This window comes from Peromyscus leucopus, chromosome 19 (assembly GCF_004664715.2).
Source record: "Peromyscus leucopus breed LL Stock chromosome 19, UCI_PerLeu_2.1, whole genome shotgun sequence".
Taxonomy (NCBI): Eukaryota; Metazoa; Chordata; class Mammalia; order Rodentia; family Cricetidae; genus Peromyscus; species Peromyscus leucopus.
Genome location: NC_051079.1, coordinates 3,294,214 through 3,312,903, shown reverse-complemented (window position 1 = coordinate 3,312,903; position 18,690 = coordinate 3,294,214). Strand labels below are relative to the sequence as shown.

The following is an 18,690-nucleotide window of genomic DNA, read 5'->3' as shown; positions in this document are numbered from 1 at the left end:
ATATTGTGAAGACCTGCTGATGGCTGGAAGCATGGAGGAGCTTCCAGCAGATGCCAAGATCACCACTGGGTTTTTTTTTTAATTTTAAAATCAATGTATTTTGAAGCACCTGACTTGCAGTCAAGCAGCATCCCTAAAGATTACCAGTCAGCTTTCATGAGCACCTGCTGGGGTAGGGAATTGGCTGCATGTGTACAGCTGGAGCTGGTGGAAAGCATGCTCAGAGGACTGTGTTGCAAAGACCATGGAAGAACTAGCAACTCAGAAGTGGAGAACACAGAGCTCTAAGGATACCATAGAGGATTACTATACCCAATTTTCTTATTATACCCCATTTTCTTATTATACGCAATATTCCCTTTTTCCCCTATCTAAGAGTAAAAGATACAAAAATACTTGCATAGTCTTTGTTAGCACAAGTGGGTAGTAATGCTTGTCTATTGTATCATGAATTATTTTGTAGATAAATCTAAAAGTGATTTCTCCTAGTTGGGTCCTGGTGACTTGCCATCAAAGCTTCAGTCATCAAGTGGTCTAGACAGCTTGGTAGATAGGCATGAGGATCTGAGTTCGGATCCCCAGCAGCTGCCTAAAAGCTAGGCACATGTCTGTAACCCTAGCACTGTGGGCGAGATGGAAGGATCCTGGAGAGACTTGCTGGGTATTCAAGCCCAGTCAAAATGTTGAGCTCTGGGTTCAGCAAAAGACCTTGTCTCAAAAAATGAGGAGGAAAGTGATTGAGGAAAGTGTTGAGCTCTGGCCTCCACATACGTGCACAAAGATACACAAAGCTTCAGTTATAGTGCATATATTCATCTTAGCACCTCTACCAGATGGCTTGTGTTCTCAACAAATTAATAATCATAATTTAGATTTGGTAGCAGATTGGGGAAGACAAGGATTGGGAAGCCAGTGAGCCTCATTAATTAATGGTTTCAGTGGTTCAATATGCTGGTTCCTATAGTATGATATTGTATGTCTCTCCATTGAAGTGCATGCTCCTTAAGGGCAGGACTGACTTACTAAACGTCAGTGTAGTTCACACACTGACTTATTAAACGTCAGTGTAGTTCACACACTGAGCACACAGATAACCTCTTAGCATGTGCTCAATAATTATCTGTAGGAAATTGTGTTGCAGGTAACACTTTGAGCAGGTGCCGAGGAGTTAATATAATTAGCAGTGATCATCAGCCCTTGGTTTTCCTTGCTTGTAAAACATCATTTGAAGAGTGCATTGCATTTATTTAATCCCATGAACTGTAGCAATTTAACATTTTAAAGTTTTATATTCATAAAGTGCTCTAAACAAAATTTACTTTTTAGCAATTGGAAAAAATGTTCTCTAAAAGGCATTTAATTCTTAGTGGAAAAAATATTAACAAAAGCATTGTGTGCATGTTTGAATAACAATTTGTTCATTTTCTTCAAGAAATGGGCTTTTATATAAAATACATGTGTAGCACTGAATGGCAAAATGATCGGTCTGTATAATTGAAATTAAACATGAGATTGGCTTTTAAATGTGTGCTATGGTGTCTTGACTTTATGGGGAGGGAGATCCACTGGGTTCTTGGTGCCTTCAAAGGTGAATTTTCTTGCTGTGTAGGGTTAGTGGTCAGGGCAACCATTCAGGCTGACGGATCCGTGGACTTCCGCAGCCTCAGTGATGGGGACAGGGGTGTGGTTGACTTGAATATTCTTCAGACAGCCAAAAAATGAGTTCCACACAGGGAGTGTAAGCATTTTCAGTTTGTCTGAAAGAGGAAAGGAAGAGACACTCAACAGACAGCTCACACCATGAAATGAATGCACCTGGGGTGTTGGGAGGAGTATTAGAAAGAGTCAGAGACCCCGTGGCTCCGCCCACCTGGCAGCTTCCTGCCTTCCTGCCTATGGTGATATATCAGCAACAAAGCTGTTGTTTGCCTCCAGAGGAGGAACTTCCACAGCCCGAATCAATAGATAATAACTCTCAACTCTGCTACCTTTTATGGGTTATAAAAGCACTATAAAATTAGTAAGCAGACTACCTGAAGGGACATAAAACAAGAAAGAATGAAAAAGCCCCTTTCCAGGCAACATTTCAGTCTTAGAACTCAACCCGCCCAATTCTCCCAGGGGAAGAGAGACCATTGTTTCTCATCAACTTTCTTGTTTATTTGCTGACATAAGCTTCTGAGTTAATGGAGTCTCTTTTTGTTGTTGTTGTTTTTTGAGACAGGGTTTCTCTGTGTAGTTTTGGTGCCTGTTCTGGATCTCTCTGTAGACCAGGTTGGCCTCAAAGTCACAGAGATCTGCCTGGCTTTGCCTCCCAAGTGCTGGGATTAAAGGCGCCACCACCGCCCAGCTTAATGGAGCCTTATTAAGGGAGGATTATAGATGACAGGTTTGGAATCAGGGAAGCGGTAGTCATGTGGCCTCCACTATCCTGAGATGTACCAGATGCCGAGGTAAAGGACCTTGCCACCTCCACTGTGCACCTAGGGCTGCCCTTCTCTTTATGCAATTATGGGAGCACCTTAACTGTTGGGTTAAGAAGAAAATGTCAAGAGCTGCTTGGGTTCAACAGGGGTGTAAAAGTTGGGACTAGAGTTACTGACCTGGGACGCCTCCGACGTGTAGTGACCCTTGGGTGTTGTTGGGTGGGAAGGACAGCTGTCCGGCAGTGTAGCTACTGTCTGTGTCCAGTTCCAGGTGCAGGATGTGCTGTTTGACAGAGACTGGAAGAAAGGAAGCTGGTCGGGTCTGTCCCGAGGAGAGCCCGCCCACTGTCTAATATCTGCACGCCTGTGTCACCGCTGGCTTTGAACTCGTTCCCACTGGACCCTTGGAACTGTGTGAAGGCACTTGGTCAGCCTTGGGTAGAAGTTCAACACACCACTCAGAGGCAGTCAGGGTTTGGTGTCCTACGGACATTCCTAATTTAATCCCTAAACCGAACCTGTGGGTCAAGGAGATAGCCACGTTGGTAAAGCGCCTGCCTTGCAAGCGCGGGACCCGAGTCAAGCACTCAGACTTTACCTAAAAACAAAAAGTGCTAAGCGATGTTGTGCTTTTGCAATCCCAGTGCCAGGGAGGCAGACAGGCTGGTCCCTGGGGCTCACTCAGCAGCCAGCTGAGACTACTTAGCAAGCTCCAGGACAATAAGATCATGTCTCAAAAACCAAGGTGGTTAGCACCTGAGGAATGAAAGCCAGTGTTGGCCTCTGGCCTCCACGGGTGTGCACACACATCACCTGCACACAGTGAGTCTGCAAAGGCCACATCGTTACTACTCACTAAGGGACTCACAGAGGGCCGAGCAGAGGTCGCTCTAAATGAAACCCAAGCTCTGGTCTGTCTCCAGAGGCCATGTGCACGTGATCTGACCTCAGGTGCTTTCTCAGAAGCCAGGGTCAGTCCGTACAAACTTTGACCCTCAACACAAAAGCTTTCCTAGCTTGAAAATTGCATCTAACAGAAAGACAGCTTTCAAATTAGCCAAGAAAGGACTTTTTACAAAAAGGTGTTTTAGCCAGTCCAGGCTCAGGTATTTCTACGCTTGATCTTAGCCAAAAGGCCAACATGAGATAGAAATCATGTTTATTATTTACTTGCTTGTTTATGGGGTCTCATACTGGCCTCAAACTTACTATGCATCTCAAGATGACCTTGGACCTCTGACCCTTAGCCCTAACCCTCTTTCTCCTTCCCAGTGCTGTGGTCACAGGTGTGTACTGCCATGCATGGTTTAGGGGATGGGACGCAGGGATTTATGCACACAAGGTAAATATTCTACCAACTGGGCTATACCCCCGGCTTCAGGCTCATATATCTCTAAGTTAACACCACAAGTCGTTACTAAAATAACAGATTCTGAGAGGGTGTGTTCACTTTCCACCATTGTTTTATTTGAATACTTTGGATTAATTTTGAATAATTGTTGAAAAATAACAATGATCCTTAAAAATCCAGCAATAAAACTGGATTCTTACTGAATGCTCACTAAAGATCAGATGCTGTAAGTAACCTACCCATAACAAGTGGTTTCTCTTTTTTAAAGCATGTGTGTGTGTGTGTGTGTGTGTGTGTGTGTGTGTGTGTGTACACTTGTGTGTCTGTGTGAATATATGTCTGTGAGTGCAGTGCCTGAGAAGCCAGGAAAGGGCATGAATCCCCAGGCTCTAGAGATGCAGGTGGCTGTGACCCACCCGATGTGGATCTGGGCACCACACTCAGGTCCTCCAGAATAGAAAGAAGTGCTCTTACCCACTGAGTCATATCTCTATCCCCAGAAAGTTGTTGTTGTTGTTATTGTTTTATTCCCAAGAGTTCAGAGCCAAAACCCAAACCACAATGTTATTGGCACCTTAAACACTAAAATAGCCTATCCGTTTTCTGGGCAGGGCTGGGCTGAAGAAAATCTCCACCTGAAGTTTCCACACCCCAAACTTAGCACATTATGGGGAAGTAGAGGCAACAGCCATAAGATAATCTGTGCACAGTTGGGGCTGGAAAGAGATAAGGAAACTGGTGATGAGGGCTGGCTATAGTATCTGGTCCAGTCTACACCTTCCAGTGGATGGACTGACTGCCTTCGAGATGTTCAAACACAGATTTCCCTGTATGTGCCAAAGGTTACCAATGCCATACCTGTCACTGAGTGCCACTGTCCATCACACAGAGACTGCTTTGGTGAGATTGATGTCAAGGTCCCACCTGTCCCACTGTTCATAGAGGCTGTGACCTGAAACACACATACATTTGGCGATTTCCTTCAGAAGGGCACATGGAGCCAGCTTTCCTCTGTCCTTTTCCCTGGAGCCTGCTAGCTGTGGCCCCCAACTCTTGTACCAGGTGACCACACAATGCCCAAAGCTTCCAAAGAATTCCTCTCTCACACTCTTTCCAGGCAAACAAACCAAACTGTAAACCCAGGTCCTGCCTAGAATTGCTAGCAACAGCCATGGGCTTTCCTAACCCCTCCTCCCCAACCTCAGAGGTCACTGGCAAGCATCCATCCCTCTCCTCGGCAGTTAGTGTGCAGCAGTGACTCTGCTGACAAAGACACCTGGAATCTGGAAGTCAAAAATGCTGGCAGAGGTCCGCATCTTTCTGCAAGGACCAGCCAGTTACAGTAATCCCCCAGTGCACTGCACATCACAGAGGTCCGCACCTTGCTGCAAGGACCAGCAGGTTACAGTAATCCCCCAGTGCACTGCACATCACAGGATGTTAAGCTACAGATTGTATTTGACAGGACATGTGTCAGGTGCCAGGCACTGGGTACACTGAAGGCAGAACCCCACCTTCCCACTCTCCAGGTTGCAGACTCCTCCGGGATCTTCCAAGGGTTAAGTCAAGGTGAATAGAATGAGAAGGCTAAAATAAGCCTATTTATAAATAATTTACATCTGATTTCTCTGTAGCTACATGGGGCAGGCCACTCACAAGCAGGTTTTGACTTTCATTCAGTCATGAAGGTCACCAAGTCTTGATTTTGTTTTCTTGGCATCATTTCCTGTCTGGAGGCAGTCAGTGATGACCCTCCCCCAAACCCTCCTCTGCAAAGCCAGCCACCACATGCCCACCACCCACGTAGGCAGCTACTTCTTCCTCTGCGTGACTGGAGATTCACACTGACTTAACGTTTACAGCTTCAGGAAGGATCTACCACCGTTGTTGGTTATGGGAAGGAGTGTCAATTCTTCACAAATTGCCTGTGCTCCACCCATGCGCCTGTGAGCAAAGCCAGCTGAACTCACCGGGTTCCCCCAAACCAAAAAGACAAAGTAGAAGAGGGGGAGTAGGAGGGGCCCAGGGAGCATCATGGGTAAATATGATGTAAATTCGTTATGTTCGCTCATAGAAACATCATAAGGAAGCCCATTATTGTGTATAATTGTCATTCGCTGATAAAAACTTTAAAAACGGGACATAGTGGCTGGGCCAGGAGTCCGGCACTGAAATAGACTCCTGCACAGTGTCAGAGACTCTGTGTTTGACCCCTAGAAAGAAAAAAACCAGTATTCTAGGACTTTGAGCCATTTTATTATCATCTTGGACATTCTCCCCTATTTTTAATAAACTGTTGAAAGCTAAATGAAAGAAAATGGTACAACATTCATCTTGACTTGAGGCCTTAGCTACAGAGAAGATTCCTGAAAGAATTTCGTTTTAAAGATATAAAATGTGGTTGTTGAAATAGGATATTGACTCGGGCCTGTGACTGATAGGAACCTGAGGCAGCAGAAGCATTAAATGGGGAAGAATCCAAGCCAAGCCAAGGGAGAGACGGTGTGGGAGCCGGCACGCAGCTTAGCACAGAGACCAGAGCACAACAGCTACTCAGAGAGAACTATGGGCGCAGAGTGGATTCCAGGGGCTCACCTGGACATGGAGGGCGACACGGAGGAATATAAACATGGGTGAGGTGTGTGGCATTTCCTCTAATCCTGACAAAAGTCCAACGATTGACATTTGTTTGCAGCCACACTACCTGAAGGTACCCAATCTTATCTGACCTCCGAAGCGAAGCAATGTCTAGCCTGGTGCCCGGATGGTAGAGTTATTGTCTATATTTTATAGACACTGCAATTGTGTCTGAAAAAATTGAGCAGCTTCTCCCGGATCCTATAATTAAGTGGTGTCTCCAGAATTCAGCTCAATTTGTTTGACGTTTCACAATTTTAAAAATGAAGCAGAGGAAATATGATAACCTGACTTGCTAATAAAAAATGGGAAGTTGTTCTCCAAATCAGGTCTCTTAGGTATAATATTGGATTCCACCTGTACCCTAACTTTAGACTTACTGAGTGTCTCTGTTAGTGAACCTGGCTCCCTCTCCCCTCCCATGTAAGCATACCTTTCCTGCCTTCATGTAAACACTTAAGTGCAGTCCAGATTGACTTCCGCCGATGTGTATTAAGGTCCCAGTGAGACTCCTCGGGCGAATGCTGAAAATGAGCTGAAACTCTGACCCCAAGGACACAGAATTGGCTTCCAGAAGAAAGAACAAGAAACAGTTAAAACATAATTAAGGAAAGAAAACAGAGTTCTTTAGACTTACAGACATGAACTCCGCCAACTGTTCCTTACCCAGGGCCACGTGGCCTCCTTCTTGGGAGAAATAAATGCCTTTCTCCAAAGAGCCACCTGAGCAAGGAGATACCCCAAACCTTGCTGAGGGAGAGTCCAGGAGTTTTGAGTTCAACCGGAAGTTCCTCAAGCACCCTACAAAGCTGTGTTGGGGGAGGCTCTGTAATGAAGCAGAGGATCAAACGTTCATAGCGTGTAACTCCCAGAAAAGCCATCGTGAAGGGCATGCAGCCTGCCAGAGAACTGGGGGGCGTTTGGAGGCAGCTCTGAACCAAACGCTGGGGGTGGGGTGGAAGTTGCTAGTCTGTGCTCAACTAAGAACAAAGAGGGTCAACATGACTCTGGCTCACACAGACTGAGCTGCAACACAAGGAGAATTCCGCCTCACAGTTTATACATCTCACCATTCTCTGTAGGTGTGAACCGTTTCTTAGGGTTTTGTGAGCCAGCGTGATAACTTAATTCCAGGCAGCTGACTGAAAAATGGGGCCAAAATGTTCCCAAAATAATGAAGTGCAGGATGGCTCTCTATATTTTAGGCTTGGTACACTACCAACAAGCCAGGAAGGCCACAGAGGTCAAAGGAGATACCGTGTACCTCATCCACACCTGCCTGAAGCGGGCCTGGAACAAGAGCTCCCAGTCTGGATCTGGGTTTATGACGGTTCACAATACCTTGTGGTATACAGCAGATGCTCACTGTGTGCACATCCCACCCTCCAGGAGAAGAACCACAGCACATTCGCCAAATCCACAAAACATTCCTGAAATCCCCAATTTTTACAGGTAATTTTAAGGGAGCGTGGCGACCTGAGAGATGTGTGTGGTGAGGCGGCAAGTGGCCCGCAAGCCCTCCTCAGAAATGAGTCTCTATGACGGTTAATGTCGTCACCTTGACAGGACCTGGAACCACCTAATAGATAAGCCACTGGGCATTCCTGTGAGGGAGTTTCTGGATTGGTAACTGAGGTTGATCCACCGTAGATGTAGGGGGCACCGTCGCATGGGCTGAGGTCTTCACCCAGTGGAAGCCCAGCTCTTTCACTGTTCATCTCCATGTCTAGCTGTGCATACATCTAGTTGCGGGTGCATCTAGCTGTGAGTGCGTCTAGTTGTGCATACATCTAGCTGCGGGTGTGTCTAGCTGCGGGTGCGATGTATAGTCATCTCCACTCTTGCCACTACTACAACTGCACTGGAGAACTGGGAGCCAAGATAAGCCCTCCCTTCCCTATGCTACTGTCATATTGTCAGGCATTTTCCCCAGCGATGAGGTAGTGCCTAACACATTTCCTCACATTTATTGTGCTACACAGACGTATTCTGTATCTGAAACCATGTGCAGACACCACAGGCCTGACTGTGACCCAACAGCCAAACCCAAGGCTGTCTGCAGTTCTGCTGCTTAGCACTCTACCGGATTTTATATTCTTACTGTTGGAATCTTAAGGGTCCCAAAGGCCACGCTAAAAGCCTGCCTATGGCATTACTGGAAGGTTGTGCACCCTTCAGGAGGCAATGGCGGTCATTGCTGGCATGCTCACCCAAGGGGGATGGGATCTTGGTTCTCACCTCACTTTTTTGCTTCCTGACCAAGGCAAGTAGCTTTGCCCATTAGACCTTCCCTGCTGTGATGCCCTGCCTTGCCACAGGCCCAAAGCATCAGGGCCAAGTGACCATGTCACAGGAAAATCCACTACGCTGTATATCAACTGAAAGTCCTTTAAATTGAACACTGTAAATAGACGCTGCTGTCTGCCCCCACTTAGGAAGCTAGGTGTGATTAATGAGGGTTAATAATAAGAGAACTTATCAGAATCAAAAGAATGCCCTAATCACACCCTGAATAACCTGTGACTTTCCTGAGAGAAAAATGGGTTTAGAGGTTGGAGCAAAGTCACTGTTAACAGTAAGGAGCCCTGAGTGTATGCCATAGACACCATAAGCCTATTATAGAAATGTGGCATGCAGTATTTGTGATGGACATTCAAAATGACTGCATACATAGTACCAAACCATTCTTTATTCCTTGCTGTGGCTTTGGTACAAAGAATGGGCCAGACCTACCCCAGCTCTGACCGGGTCACCCTGCAACACTAAGGTCTAAGCTGGTGGACAATGCCTGCTTTACTTACATCCTTTTCCAGGCCCAGATTCGAGCCCGGGCCCTTTCCTAGCTCACTGCAAGCGAACATCACACCAGAGAGCGCCCTCAACTCTTGAGGAAGCGCCAAAAACTACATCTGGGTAAAGGATAGCTCCCAGGCCTGAGCTCTCACGGTACCATGACCTGAAATGGCACAGCCAAGGTCAGGGACGTAGGGCATCCCTGGTGCAGTTGGCACTTTGGCAGAGTGAGAGAGAGACAGGGAGAGAGCAAGCAAGAGGGCTGCGGCCCTTTAAACGTGACAAGGACAGTGAACCGTAGCTCCTCTTGGGTGTCAGGGGACGCTCAGCTGTCACACAGCCACGGTCCCTAGTTTGAGTCTTGAGCCAACGCCGTCACTTCAGGGAAGAACGGTGTGATGCGTGTGGTGTGAAGATCTCCTCTGTGTTTTCCATCTGGGCTAGCAATCCGGCCCAGGCCCGAGCCCCAGCAAGCACAGTGTCTACTGCAAACACACCTTCCACGTCTTCAAGTCTCTTGGGGGCCCTCTGACTAGAAAAGGGAACGCACTTGGCTTTGTGCCAATGCTAATAGGTTTCAACACCTCTTGACTTGTTCGCAAGCTCCGCTCTCCACAAGAGCAAGCACAGGCCAAGCCACCTCCCCGGACTTTAATGATGCTGCCCCCTGTCCAAGTACTCATTTGTGTGGTTATTTGCTATTTATGATACAGACATTGGGTTTCCATTTATGAAAGAGAAGTGGCCCTTTAAAGTACATTTTGATTCAACAGCGAGGTGAAAGGCAGCGAAGTAGGAAGTACATGCTTTGGCTCCGGTTTGGCAAAGGTGGCAGAGACTGCCAACGCTTGGGACACATTGTCTTAACCCGAAACCTCTGCCTCAGGCTGGAGACGTGGCTCAGTGGTCAAGACACTGGCCATTCTTCCAGAGGACTAGGTGTAATTCCCAGCACCCAGATGGCCGCTCATAACCTTTTCTAACCCCAGTCTCTGGGGGATCTGACGTACTCTTCTGACCTCCACAGGCACCAGGCACACATGTGGTGCACAGACATGCATGCAAACACAATATCCACACACAAAATAACAAATCAACAAACACACACCTTTCCCTGGAAGAGAAGCTAAGAGAGTCATGTTTCTTCTTAAATGTTCTTAAAGAACACCATGACACTTCTTTTTTTTTTTTTTTTTTTTTTTTTTTTTGGTTTTTCGAGACAGGGTTTCTCTGTGTAGCTTTGCGCCTTTCCTGGGACTCACTTGGTAGCCCAGGCTGGCCTCGAACTCACAGAGATCCGCCTGGCTCTGCCTCCTGAGTGCTGGGATTAAAGGCGTGGGCCACCACCATGACACTTCTTAAATGCTTGTATCTCAGTCTGGTCCTTATACACAGGCCCGAGAATGCAGAGTGGGCACTTCCTTTGTGGGTTGAGAACATTAAATATGTCAAACAATTATTTAAAGGATGTTGAAGTATTAAATGTCTTACGTGATAACAGCTATAATGAGAAATATTTTTTTTCTAGCTTTACCTTCAACTTCCTTGATGGTGACAAGCCCAGGTAAACCTGTGCCCTGGGGCTGATGGTAGAATTTCCAGGCAAGCTGCCTTCCTGGGCCCTTAGCCCATCCACAAGCAAGCGCGCCTTCCCTCCACTTTGTCCAAACGCCACCTTCAGAATGAAGAAAAGAATCAAAGGTTTACCTCTGTTAATTACGGCCATATTTCACTAGCGGTCATAGAAAACTTTTAAAAAGGTTCTTCTACCCTTGAGTAGCTTTACAAGGAGAGAAAGGTCTTTTCTTGTTTATTATTGTGACCCTTGTTTTGAGATGATGTCAGAGACCGAACAGCTGTGATGGAAGCAGAATTCAATAAAGAGCTGCTTGAAAGTGGCGGAATCGCAGACACAGGGGTCAGGAATGTAAACAGAGGAGGGGTAACCAAGAGCACAGGCTGCCATGAGGGTCAGAACAGCCGCGGAGCTGAGGGCGGGGCAAGCCAGGGCCAGGCTCAGGGAAGCAGGAGTGCGAGCATTGTGTCTGAATCCTTGTCTGCTCTCTCCGTGGTGGTGGCGCTTTCACTAAGGACTCCCAGTCCAGTGCCATCAGTGGAGGTCTAAACTGGGCCCAACAACTAACTAACTAACTAACTAACTAACTAACTAACTAACTAACTAACTCTCTCTCTCTCTCCCTCTTCCTCCTCCTCCTCCCTCCCTGCCCTGCCACTAGCCCAAGGACCTGGCCAAATCATGGAGGCCACACTGGCTCCTCCACCTGCGACCGGACAGCTGTGCCCCTGCTCTTCTTTCTGCATCCACCCTCCACACCACGGCCCCCCACTCCTCCACACCACAGCCCCCCACTCCACACCACGACCCACCCCCCCCCGACTCCTCACCATGGCCTTTCCAGATGAGGACAACAACATCTGTCTGCTTTCCCTACTTCCGTTCTTGCCCTGGTCTAGATCCTTCAGCCAAAGAGACTCTGGAAGAAGTCACTATATTCCTGTGTCTGTGCCTTACCAGTTTAAGAGGCTTCCAAAGCTTCAGAGACACTTGTAATAGAACCCAGAGGCCAAGCTGGCTGTAGTGACATGCATGTGCCTGGTACTCTTAGCCACTTGGGCTGATGCAGGAGGATCACAAGCTCTAGGTCAGTCTAGGTTACCTAGTGAGTTCCAAGACAGCCTGGGTTATACAGTGAGATCCTATCCCATAAATAAATAAAAACAGCCAGGCCTGAAGGCACAGCTTGGTGATCCCAGCTGTCTGGAGACTGTGGTGGGAGGGCACAGAGTCAAGGTCAGCATAAGCATCTGAGCCCCTATAACTTCATGGCAGAGTGCTTACCTAGGTCTAGGAGGCCCTAGATTCAGTTCCTAGCATGTCTACAATACATACATAAATGCATACATACACACAGCCAGCAATATCCTAAACCCTTAGTTTGGGCTTTGAAGCTTTAAGCTATCTGATTCCTGTCCACCCTACGCCTCCAATCCCGCCCCTTATAATGTGGTCTGCTCACTGAGCTAACTCTGGTTCTAGTCCCATGATGTCATGTGGTGGTTGCCCTCGCCCCCCCTCCAGAAGCCTTTTCCTGATGACTTTAACAAAAATAGCATCTCCACTCTACTTCCCTGTGGTCTAGCCAGTCTAACACTTTCCAAAAGACTAGTATCTGACATTACAGTCAGGAGGCTTGTTCATGTGTTCCAAGAGAGCCGCCCATTGAATATTTGTTGAATATTAATGAGTGGAACTCATCAGGTCACGCAGGTTTTCTGATTAACAGTTCCATCATTAGAAAAACATGGCTTCCTTTTCTAGTGTATACTTTTAACTCAACTAGAGTCGGGATGCAAGGGATGCAGTGAGAGACGGCATTCTGCTTGTGCTGTGAGAAAGAATACCAGGTACAGAGAGAGGAGCCTGGAGCCCAGAACTGGTTCTGAGAAGCGGTCCAGTGTGCAGAGATGGGAAATAGGCTGGGGAGCCATGCAGCCCAGGTAGTTCGAGAGGAAATCACAAAATTAATGGTTGAAGTCTACCTTGACATTGACATTCAGGCTGCCATCCACACATGGTGCATGCATTGTGACAGACTTTGTCCCAAGATGCTGGGTGTCCAGTGGCCCTACCCACCCAGACTCTGCCTGTACACATGCAAGGGCTCCTGGGAATAACTCTGGACTTTTCCTGTTGGGTCCTGATACAGTAGATTCAGGACCATCTGGAAGTACAGACTGGATCCGGGATCCCTTATCTGAAATGCTTGGTACCATAAGTGTTATAGTCTGTTTTCTGCTTTCAGAATGTTCATATATACATAATGAGATATCTTAGGATGGGACTCAAGTCTAAACACAAAATTCATTCATGTTCAATATATATAAACAGAAAGAGAATCTATATATTTAGTATTTTGATTATAATCTGTTATAAGAGACTGGGCATGAAAATTTCTATTTGAGGTACTGTCTTTGCTCAAAATGTTTGGGACATTGGACCATTTTGGGCTTGGGGTTATTTCCAGATGCTCAACCCATTTTCACACAGTCCCAGCTCTCACCGTGTGCCACTTCCCATCATGGTATTTCTTCTTGCTCCTGAGCCTCAGTCTCTTCCCTTCTGCTCCCAAAGCAAAGATGACATGCCCTTCTGAGAGATAAAGAGCCATGAAGGAGTTCTTGGTGCCTGTGTAAAACACCAGCCCTTTGGAGGAGGTTGTCTGTATGTCCACAGAAAACTGTGACCTGTGGATAAAGAAAGAGACAGGGACAAGGACTGGGCATGCTGGCCTATAGTCCCAGGTTTCAGGAGCCAGGGGCAGGAGGATTACAAGTTTGAGGCCAACCTGGGCTCTCTAGACATTTTCAGGTAACAGCAGTAAGATCTTTGCTCAAATAAGGAAGGAAGTATGTGAATAAATATAAAAATAAAGGGAAAGAAATAGGCAGTGGAGGGATATAGATGCCTTCAGTTTCCTGCACCTCAGAAGAGGAGTAGGGGTGAGCCCACTCCCAAAGACACAGGGACTTCTGGACGCCAGAGCACACTCGCTGTCAGTAGTTTTCTGGTACAGTTTCCTGACTATGTTGGGGAACTGCACATATTTCCTACAGCGAGCCTAGCTAGTGGAAAAGTCCTAGCATGTGGCAAAAGGAACATGCTGGAACTTTAAAAATCAACATTAAAAATATGGTAAAATCACATGACCTAAAATTGACCATCTTCGCCTCTTTTGAGTGTCCAGTTCATTAGGGTTGGTTAATTCGTAACGTTGCCCCAAACCATCTCCACAGCCCCTGTGTGTGTGAAACACACGTCCTAGCCAATAGTTCTACTCTGTTTGCTGAGGGTCTGGCTACCGCTCCTCCACTTCTGTCTCCCGGCCCTGACTGCTCTTGGTACCTCATGCAAGCGGAACCACACGGTTTGTCTTTTGGTGGATGGCTTAGCTTCCTCACTAACACAGAGTGTTGAGAGCCGATGAACGTGCTTTCCATTCGTGTGCGTTCATGTGGAGGAGGGTGGCAGGAGGAACAGGGACAGCCTGGCTAATGACAGTGTGGCTTGGACATCAGACGAGCACTTTGTATGGGACATATTTAACACAAAGGCACAGGAGTACGGATTCACCTTCTCCTGCTCCCCTCTTTTCTCTGACCAACCCCCCAGACCTCAACTGTCCTGGAAGAGGAATTGCAAAATATTCTTGAGAGCCAGCAGTAATTTACATGATGGCTTCATATCATTTCCAAACCAAGCCAAGCAAACTTTACTTTATATGAAGATTCCTATCCATCCATCCATCAAAACCATTCAAGAAACATTTATTAAGAGTTCAGTGTGTAGAAGGCACTGTGCTGGGCCCTGGGGATACAGCCATAGAATTTTGTTTCTTGAACTATCTATGGTGCATGGGACCACCAACAAGTTCACTGAGGTACAAGCATGAAAAGGCAGTAGAGAGGCAGGAGTCAACTAGATATCTGTACTCACTCCATGGGGTTCATGTCTAATACCCCCAGGAGGACAGAGACCAGGGTTATCTTGCTATTGTAGCTGTATGGGTAGTTTCTACTACACAGTACACATTCAACAAATAGCAATGAGATCGAGTTAAGGAGGAAATGAATAATTCAGGAGTAGAATCCGGAGGTAGAAGACATTAGACTGTTAATTCTCTGCTTCTCAACATTGTGAGTCTAAGATGCATATTTGTTCATCAGATGAACAGGTTTCCTAGAGGGCAACATTCTTCAAGATGAAAAAGAACCCGTATTTGTTAAATGAAATTGCCCAGATGGCCCATGGCTCCATATTTCTCCTGACGTGTCTGGTCTCCTGTGCCAACTTAAAAGAATATTGGGATGCACTCCAGAGCACACAGCACTTGCATACGTGGGCGCAGTGATTGGACTTGACATTCGCTTTCCAGAACTGTTTCTTAAGGCAGTCTTCCGCAGAAAAGACTAACATTTCAAAAAGGCAGCAGCACATTTGCATCCCAGACTATGGCAGAGCAGCTGTGAGTCCTCACTGCTGAGGGGAGGTTGGGGAGAGCAAGAGCAAGTCACATATTCACTGCAGGGTTCAAGTGATGGCGCCCTTTACGGGACGGTGAAAACAGCTAAGATGCAAATGATAATGAGGACAACAGCTCACAGCAGAGCAGGCAGCTTCCTGAAGGCAGAACTGTTAAAACATTTGGGACTGGGGTAGCTTAGGATTGCACACACTAGTGTGACAGCTCATCTTGACTGCCAACTTCACAGGACTTAGAGACACACCCTGCAGCAGTCAGCAAGGGGTCTTCCAGAGAGGTTTAACTGGATGTGGCAGCACCAGGGCTGGGATCCCTGACTAAATGAAAAGGAGAACGTGAGTATGCATTAGCTGCCCATCTCTCTGCTTCCTACTGTGGATGTAATGTGACCTCACATTCCTGCTGCTTTCTCTGCCACAGTGGACTGTACCCTCAAACCATGAGTCAAATGACCGTTCATTCTTAAGTTGCTTTTGCTACAGAGATGAGAAAAATAACCAATATTGTAATGATCAGCTTTCTACCCCCTACCCCCACTTCACCTTTCAAAATGCTACCTGGATGAGAAAGCATCAGGGTTGACTGTGAGCAGGCCACTATGCTGAATGTATGAAGGGAGAAAATGCTGAGGGCAGGAGGCGGTGGGAGAGGGGGGGGGGGGGGGGGGGGCAGAGCTGGGGGGGAGGTGGGCGGTGGGCAGGGGGGGGGCGGAGCGGTGGGGCAGGAGGCGGTGGGGAGAGTGGGGGGAGGAGGCGGGGGGAGAGTTGGGGGGCAGGACGGCGGTGGGAGAGAGTGGGGGGGCAGGAGGCTGGTGGGAGAGTTGGGGGAGGAGGCGGTGGGAGAGTGGGAGGAGGGGAGGAGGCGGTGGGGAGAGTGGGGGGAGGAGGCGTGGGGAGAGGGGGGGGCAGGAGGGCCGGTGGGGAGAGTGGGGGCAGGAGGCGGTGGGGAGAGCGGGGGGGGGGCAGGAGGCGGTGGGGAGAGTGGGGGGGTCAGGAGTTGGTGGGAAGCCGGGACAGTCAGGGCGGCATCTGCAGATTAAGAGAGGGATCGTTGTCATTAAGGTCAGCCTGGCCAAGGGAGCAGGGCTAGACAATGGAGCCTCCCTTCCCAGAAGTGATGACGTCATTAGAGAAGGGCCAACTGAAGGACATCCTGCCTCCTCCTGCTCTGGTCTTCTACAAGTTGAGTTTCTGCAAATGACAAGTTCTGAGTCTTTCCATGGGGTCACTGCTTGCTCAGGCTTTTCCTTCAGATTATTCTGACTGTCACATCTGTGAGTCATCCTGTGGCTGAGTGGACTTCCAAGGGCCAGTATCCTGTCAAACTATTAACCTGTTCCCATAGTCAGGAAATCAGTATTAACCCCTTTTAACCAATGAGAAAATAGAGGCTAGAGAGAGATGTACCATTAGCTAAAATGTCAGGCACACTGAGAAGGGAAATACAGATGTAGAAAGACACACTGTTTTGAAGGTCACAAAGATATATCAATTTCGAGAAGGCTTGTGACAGGCACAGGGTAGTCCCCAATTGTCATATTTTTTGGATCTGCTGAATGTGGCAGGCATGACAGAACATAGACCCTTCCGAGGTGATTTCTGCTTCTGGGGACCCCGCAGGACTAGATGGCTTCCTCAGGTAGCGCTGCAGGCTGACGCCCATTCTCCATAGTGGCCCTATCCCAGACTCAGGCTCTCCCAGCCTGTGCCTGCCTGCCCCCCTCTCCCACCTTTCACTTCCATACTAAACCCCTGCCTCTCCAGACCCATCTCGACATCCATATCACAGAGAAGTGAGCTAGCGTATGACGCAGCCAGTGTGTGGCTAAGCGCAGGCTGAGAACCAAGAGTTCAAGCCAGTCTTTTTGACCCCTGGGCCCTTCTGCCGCTGTTTAAAAAATGAAAGTCTGAAGAAATCGCTGGCATCCATGTTTCCTTCAAGACACCCAAAAAGGACAAAATGTTCGTCTCTCCTTTCTTCTGACATCATTAGCTAAAAGCATTCTCTAGGAATGTTCCATCTGCACCAAGGCTACCTAAGAGAACAATTTCCCTTTCAATACACAGTGCAAGAAGAAAGGTGATTTATCACATAAATAATAACTAGCTTTGGGGGTGGGGCAGCAGCCTTATTTTTAGAACACCATCAATTCTCAGCCAGAGCTGAGCTTATTGTTTGGGCCCTGAGCAGCAGCAGTGGCGGCGGCAGCAGTCACATTTCCATTCCAGCTGTACAGGGGAGAGAACACGAGGGCCCCCACTCTGTCCTATGCAGGCTACGGTCTCCAGCAAACTGACAGCACCCCCTTCATGAGCGTGGTGTCCTGGGGAACAGACTTTCCTGGGAGAGGTGGGAAAGTGGGCTCTGATTTGGCACTGAATGGAACAAGAAAAAAAATTTTTTTAAAGAGAAAGAGTAAAAAAAGGGAAAGGAGAAATACCTGGGTTTCAGCAGCTCCTGAGGAAGCTTGAATAGCAAGTGGCTGGTGGGACTGTCCCCAAACCGGAGGGCTCTGTGGCTGGCCTGGGCGTTAAGAGGGGGCAGGCAGGCCTTCCCATCTTGCCATGCCTCCATGCTCCTTGGGGAGGCCTGAGGTGCGTCCTGCAACAGCTGTGGGGGAGAGCGAAGGGGAGACGATGAGGAAGATGAGGGGCCAGTGGGGCAGCTGGAGGGCGGCGTGCTCGCCTGGCCAGCGCTCAGGTGTCACCCCGGCGTCTACGCGATGAAGCCAGCAGAGAAACAGAAGACTCAGCAAATGACCCCCAGGGGACTCCCCCAAGAGTCCTTCCAGGGGGCCACTCGGGGGAGACAAAGAGGAAGGTGCACACCTAGTCTCAGCTTCGTTACTCTCCTGCACACGCACCCAGCACCGTTCAGTGCCCCAGTGTGGCTGTAGCTTGGGGCCTTTTACCTTCAGGACGTTATGAAGGGGGCTGGAAGACACAGCTTTGGAGAATCCAAACATCCCTTTTCTCCTATTTCCTTTCTGGGGAGAGTACATGTTCCTCATGCCTTATACAAGTCTTCCTCTTTAGGGGAAACCGCCAAATCTGGAGCCTGCAGGGATCCAGCATTCCATCCCATCATGGACCACCAGAAGAAACAAGTGTTCTCAGCGACACCCATTAGGAGGCATCTACAGCCAGAGTAGGACACAGAGCCAAAACCTGCCACCTCCCCTGCCAGGCAGTCCCCTTGGGCTTCTGTATCAGGGCAAGTAAGAGGCTGAGAGAAGGGGCAGAGAGCAAGGGCCCTGGACCTGTCCTCACTGCCGTCAGCACTGACCGGGGCACAGTAATCTGTCTATGGTGGAGAGCGCTTTCAATGCTTGAGCGTTAGCTAAGAAGTTGAGTCTCCAGATTGCCTCCTTTCCTCACATCAGAGTCCAGGTTCTGGTGTCCAGGTCTGGACCACAGGACTC

At 48.1% G+C, this 18,690-nt stretch overlaps 1 protein-coding gene across 1 annotated transcript in view; it reads right to left on the bottom strand.

Moving 5' to 3' along the window:
- Positions 1-406: 406 nt before the first annotated feature.
- Lama3 (laminin subunit alpha 3) overlaps positions 407-18,690 on the bottom strand; it is a 226,397-nt gene continuing 208,113 nt past the window's right edge. Inside the window, 8 exon segments of the mRNA XM_028876683.2 lie at positions 407-1,757; positions 2,604-2,723; positions 4,636-4,729; positions 6,848-6,981; positions 7,081-7,240; positions 10,742-10,882; positions 13,290-13,473; positions 17,710-17,879. Coding sequence (XP_028732516.1) covers positions 1,612-1,757; positions 2,604-2,723; positions 4,636-4,729; positions 6,848-6,981; positions 7,081-7,240; positions 10,742-10,882; positions 13,290-13,473; positions 17,710-17,879 — 1,149 coding nt within the window. The 3' untranslated portion in view covers positions 407-1,611.